The following is a 6,000-nucleotide window of genomic DNA, read 5'->3' as shown; positions in this document are numbered from 1 at the left end:
CCTAGTCTGCTAATCAAATTTTACTTGAGTAAAAGTACAAAAAGTATTGGCATGAAACTGTACTTAAAGTACCAAAAGTAAAAGAACTCATTGTGCAGAATGTCCCATTTCAAGTTTTCAAATGTATAAATATATTTTGAAAATAGCAGCTCTAGCTTGTAGATCGATTTTTCAAATGGCCGAAACTTATATGGTTAAAGGAGTTAATTTATGTATGTTTAAATAATCAATCTACAAAGTAACCAACTAAAGTTTTCAAATAAATGTAGTGGAGTAAAATTACTAAATTTGAATCCGAGATGTAGTGGAGTAGAAGTAAAAGTATTGGAAATTGGAAAGTATGAATACCTCAAAATTGCATTTAAGTACAGTACTTAGGTAAAGGTATTTAAATACTTTACACCACTGCTCTTCACATCATTCTGGCAAAGCCAGAGAAGCAGCCTCAGTGGTGGGTTTTTCTCGCATCGCTGCAGGATTGAACACTCCAGCTGAATTGTTGTCTCCACCGCCAGTTGGCTTCATAACACCTTAGCCAATGGCATTGGCTCATTTTGATTGATTGTTTTGAAGTTTTTATTGAGTAAAATGTATATAGAGGAACGTATATTTGTATGTATCTATGAAGGATAGATACCGTAGTTCAGGGGTGGGCAACTTTGATGATGGCGAGGGCCACTATATCTTCACCTTCACGCCAGAGGGCCACATTGCATATTGCTGCGTCCAACTTTGTCATTCTAGTATCTCATACTAAAGAAGCAAAAATAGCAGATCTACAAGCTCAAAACGCATCGCGCTGCGATGCGTTTTGAGCTTGTAGATCGGCTATTTTTGCTTCTTTTGAATTGGAATCCTGATTTCGTTTTTGTTATTTTTTTAATTGGAATCCTGAAATGTAACATTTTGATTTCATTTCCAACGCATTTAGTTGTATACTCATGTTAACTTTATGAACTTAAATACAAATACATTGGACATAACATTTTAATACTACTATACTAGTCATTAAGCTACTAATATAGACTGACAGAATTAAAGCGGGTCATGTTTGGAATTTTAACAGCTGAAATCAATAATATATCAGTATTCCGGTATTAACCCGTGGGCCGCATTACATGAAGGTGAGGGCCGCATGTGGCCCCCGGGCCGCCAGTTGCCCATGTGTATCGTAGATCCTTCGGGGGGGAAATTCAGTTGCGAAGGCAGTACAGCAGTTAGAAACCCAGGGCAGACATGTTGAATTCAGAAGGATGTACATGTATGTTTATTTGTTAAAAATGGAAAATGTGGGAGAAAATAAAGTGTTTAAAAAAAAAAGAAACACAGGGCAGATACAGAAAAATATGTGCTCCTATGAGTGCAGATCTCCACCAGGCCGGGCTGGCTTTGGAGTCAATCATAGCTAGAATATGTGAAATCTGACTCATACCTCTTGATCACATGACTTCAGAGATAATGTGCCGATTTGAGTGTGGGACAAAATCTGAAATGGAATAGTTTAAAAAAAAAGTTTGTATTGAACACGAAATGGATATAAATGGGTGCGGTCTATTTTAGGAGCACTATGATCGATCCAAGGAATCAAGGGGAAAATGTGATAGTTTCATAGTATTATGCAATATAATGAATTATGATGCATTATATTGAAAGGTTTTTCTCCAGTGTGGACATGCAAGTGTTTCTTAGCCTCGGAAACCTAGGCTTCTTTTTTGGTGATCGGAAGAAAAAGAAGCCTGGGCAAACCCCCCTATAACTGTGCTGGCTCATGACATTTTAATTGTATAAAATAAATATAGCTGTTCAGATATCTTATTTTACAGCAGTATTGTTCATGTGAACTGGTTTGTTTAGGCTTATCCATTATAATGATAAAATCGCTATGATTTATCAGTCGTTTTCCACCGCGGATTACTTCCTCGTTTACTCAAAGCGGACAGCAGCAGGAGTCATGTACCCCTCCGCATCATTTTGAGACGTCGGAGGACGCGGCGAGATCCGCCGGCACACAAATAATGTCCGCGTTGCCTCAGAGTGAAGACTACCTGACCTACTAAAAGTCTTACCACACTGTTTACATACAGGTATGTGGTTTCCTTTTGGACATTCTTTTGGGCGTACAATAAACGTTGATCACTTTGTGCCAAGATGTAGGCCAGATATAGGCCACACTTCAAAGCCCGGACAAAGCCAGATGTTGGAGCTTAGCTCCTTCCAGGATAAATAAATACATGTTGGTATGTCTGATTACGTAACACTGAGAGGCGATTTGGTGGAACCTGTTGGGGGTGGTGTTTGTTTGACAGTGCAGTCTCCATTCAGCAGAACACATACCGGCACTTGATGAATGGCTGTTATATGGAGACAAGCTGTCAGGACCTGCCAACCGGGAGGGGAGAGAGCGAGGAAAAACAATAACACTGAGTGAGAAGCGGATTGAGGGGAGCGAGAGTGCGTTGCAGATGCAGCAGGGAGCAGGGCTACGACTGATGTACGTGCAGCCAGAGCTATGTAGTCGCATCTGATTTCTTTGACATGTTTTTACTGCTTTGGTATCCCTGAGATGTGTTGGTAAACCACGTCTCTGAGGAGTATCGTCACAGCATGTCAATTCAAGATGCAACCTTTGGATGGTTCAGATATCCAGCACACATCCTCCACAGCCCCCTGGGACACCAAGCAGATGGTGCAGATGGTTAAAGAGCAGCCTTGAGATGATGTCTACAATATAACCTTGATATAAATATGTCAATCTATAAGTCATGTACTGTACAATGTACATGGACCTGAGAGCCAACGTGTCTGCATCTCTACACTCTGGAGTTTTGCCATAAGGGACACAACACTGTACATTATCATACTAGTACTATACTGTATATCGTCGTTGTCGGGTGAAAATGTCCAAAACCGTTCGTTTTGCATTTGTCATTTTAAAAATGATTTAAACTAGTGAAAACAGCCGATCTACAAGCACACAACGCCTCGCACCGCGAGGCGTTGTGTGCTTGTAGATCTGCTGTTTTCACCACTTTTGTTTGACGGCCTTGTATGATGAAGCAGGGCTTTACTTTGAGAAAGAACATACAAATTTGAAACTTGGAGATACGAGGTTTACACCCAACAACGACAATATTTGCACAAGGTTTGTTTGCTCCTCATAACCACCATGATATAATCTGACCCACAATTTCATTTCATTTTTGTATTTAGTGGTTGGGATTTCTGTAGATGATCATGTTATTGTTTTCCTTCTTTTTTCACCCCGCATCATATTCACACACAAGCTGATTTGGAATCAGGATTTATTATATTCTTATGATGCTACAGTACGGCGGGAACTTGAACAACAAATTAATGATTGGGATTGATCATTGTGACACTGATAGACAACATCTGTGGGTTCACAAGGGGACATTAAAAGAGACTGAGCATCTTTCACAGAGACAGGTTTGTGGTCGTCGTCTCTCTCTGCCCCAAGGCTGCGTGCGTGCGTGCGTGCGTGCGTGCGTGCGTGTGTGTGTGAGAGAGAGAGCGAGAGAGAGTGTGAGAGAGACAGAGACAGAGAGCGAGTGTGCATGTGTGTGTGCTGTGCATGCAGTGCGCACGCGTTTGTGTGCACGCGTGTGTGGATGGTTGTTCAGCCGGCTCAGCCTGGTGAATGGTGCTATAAATTGGAGCTCAGTCATATCCACTGTTAACAGGCTTTTTACAGCCAGGTGTGAAATGACAAGGACTCTGTGACTTTTGAGACCCCTTTTCATATTTATATGTGCATACGTTTATGTGCTGTATGTCATCACCCCTCTCTGGAGGAGAGTCCTGTGCGTGTGCACATCCAAAACCAAAGAGCCAGGTGCTGAATAAAAATACCGTATATATACCCAGAGAAAATATATATGCATATTGGAATAAAATCTGCCTTTAATTATGTCTTTCTGCCACCAGTTTCCTGTCTCTCTGCTATCCTATATTTAAATAATGCAAACTAATTTGCAAAAAAACAAACAAAAAAAGAATACAATGACCTGCTGTGCCCCCTGACTGTAGTCTTGTTTCTGTGCTGTTTTTGCAGGTCACTGAAGAAGAGGGCAAAGTTGCTGAAAGGAAAGACAAGAAAGAGACGTTTGATTCCTCTCCTGCGGTCATCCTGTTCCCGAGGCCCGTCCTGAGCAGCTCCAAGAGCCTGCGCAGACAGAAGAGGGACTGGGTGATTCCACCAGTCAACGTACCGGAAAACTCTCGAGGACCGTTCCCGCAGATGCTCGTCAGCGTAAGTGACAGAATTCATTGACTGCATCATTGACACATACTGATGGGACAATAATCGTTATTATCGTTTATCATGATAAAAAACACTAATAAAAAACAATAATCGTATCGTGAAGGTTTAAAGTTATCGTGAGATTATCCTCCGTCATGCACTGGGATCAATTCACCTTTTATTTGAAGAGCTGCATATCCGGTACCATTTAAACCCTCGGACCTGGAAATAACACTCTCTACCGAATCTCTTTGACAAAAGATCTACAAGCTCACTTGTAGATCTGCTATTTTTTGGCAAATGTTCAGTTCCACCCCAGGATAATGGATGTTGTGGATATTTTGATTATCGTCATAATATCGTAAATCTCAATTCCTTTTGTCACACCGATCGTCCCATCCCTACTGACACATGCTACATTTTACAGCTCTGGTTTTGTTGAGCGCGCCAGCGAAGCATGCAGGTTGCCGTTGGTCATTAGGACAAAGCGTGCAGGTGATTATGTTGACGGGCTTGTTTTCTGATGTGATTATAGCTGTAAGACGTGTTCCAGAATTAGAACGGTATTGATTGGACAAGAGGCTTGTGCATTCTGAGAGAGAGAGAGAGAACTGTCGGCTAAGCAGAACTTGTGTGTCTAATCTCTCCCACTGTGTTGGATCCACTGGTTTCATGCAGTAAAATGGACTGATTATTTCCGCTCCTTTATGCATGCCATTGTTCCCTGCATGCATTCTATTGTGACCCAATAGAATGTGAACCCAAAGTTCAATTATATTTTTGTGGCTCTTTTAGTTTTTAGTTTTTTTTAAGCAATGCAATTTGTCATCTTGACTCGGTCTGTAAAAAGCTGCGCTCTGATAAGAGAAATGAAATTCTGCTGTTCTTTGGCCAGGAACAAAAACAGGGCAGGAGTTCATCCCCCTTTGAGGTCTTGTAAGGACGCTCATAAATGGCTTCATAAATCACAGATCTGTACAGCCCTGTTCTCACACAGGAACATGTGAAGAATGAGCTTATGGTGCTTTCTAGGACCCTTCAGTTCCACACACAACCCTCATTTCCACCGTATTGTGTGTGTGTGTGTGTGTGTGTGTGTGTGTGTGTGTGTGTGTGTGTGTGTGTGTGTGTGTGTGTGTGTGTGTGTGTGTGTGTGTGTGTGTGTGTGTGTGTGTGTGTGTGTGAGTGTGTGTGTGTGGACAGGTTTTTATTACTTTGTGAGGACCAAATGTCCCCGCAAGTATAGTAGAATTGGAGAAATAGACATTGTGGGGACCAAATAGTAGGTCCCCACAACGGTTTGGTTTAGGGTTAGGGTTAGGGATAGAGGTTAGGGTAAGGCCACAGGAAATGAATGGAAGTCTATGTAATGTCCCCACAACCTATGAAAACTAAGCGTGTGTGTGTGTGTGTGTGTGTGTGTGTGTGTGTGTGTGTGTGTGTGTGTGTGTGTGTGTGTGTGTGTGTGTGTTTGTGTTTGTGTGTGTGTGTTGATGAGGTGCAATTATATTATTATGGTATATTGCTTAGTAGTAGTGAATACATTTGCTAGTTTGAGTCCTGAGAACCATTTGTAGATAAGGTCAGAAGGTCACAGCTGGCAGCCAGTCAGTGGCCCATTTGTTTTATGGCCATGTGAAGGAGATAAGGAATGTGTTATTGTTTTTGCTTAGCCAATTATGAACTGAGAATTAGGGTAGAGCAAGTCAGTCTGTCTTGTCTGTGTCTTGGTGTAGGAT

At 41.6% G+C, this 6,000-nt stretch overlaps 1 protein-coding gene across 1 annotated transcript in view; it reads left to right on the top strand.

Annotated features, from left to right (window-relative positions):
• LOC308290992 (cadherin-4-like) overlaps positions 1–6,000 on the top strand; it is a gene marked incomplete at both ends in the record, with an annotated part of 281,660 nt that overhangs the window by 222,645 nt on the left and 53,015 nt on the right. Inside the window, one exon of the mRNA XM_080732906.1 lies at positions 4,073–4,270. Within this exon, the coding sequence (XP_080589032.1) occupies positions 4,073–4,270 (198 nt within the window). The remainder of the gene's footprint in view (positions 1–4,072; positions 4,271–6,000) is intronic.

The sequence above is a fragment of the Nannobrachium achirus genome, assembly GCF_963921795.1.
Source record: "Nannobrachium achirus genome assembly, chromosome: 9".
In the NCBI taxonomy this organism is placed as follows: domain Eukaryota; kingdom Metazoa; phylum Chordata; class Actinopteri; order Myctophiformes; family Myctophidae; genus Nannobrachium; species Nannobrachium achirus.
The sequence above is the reverse complement of the archived record's forward strand: the minus strand, read 5'-3'. Positions and strand labels throughout refer to the sequence as shown.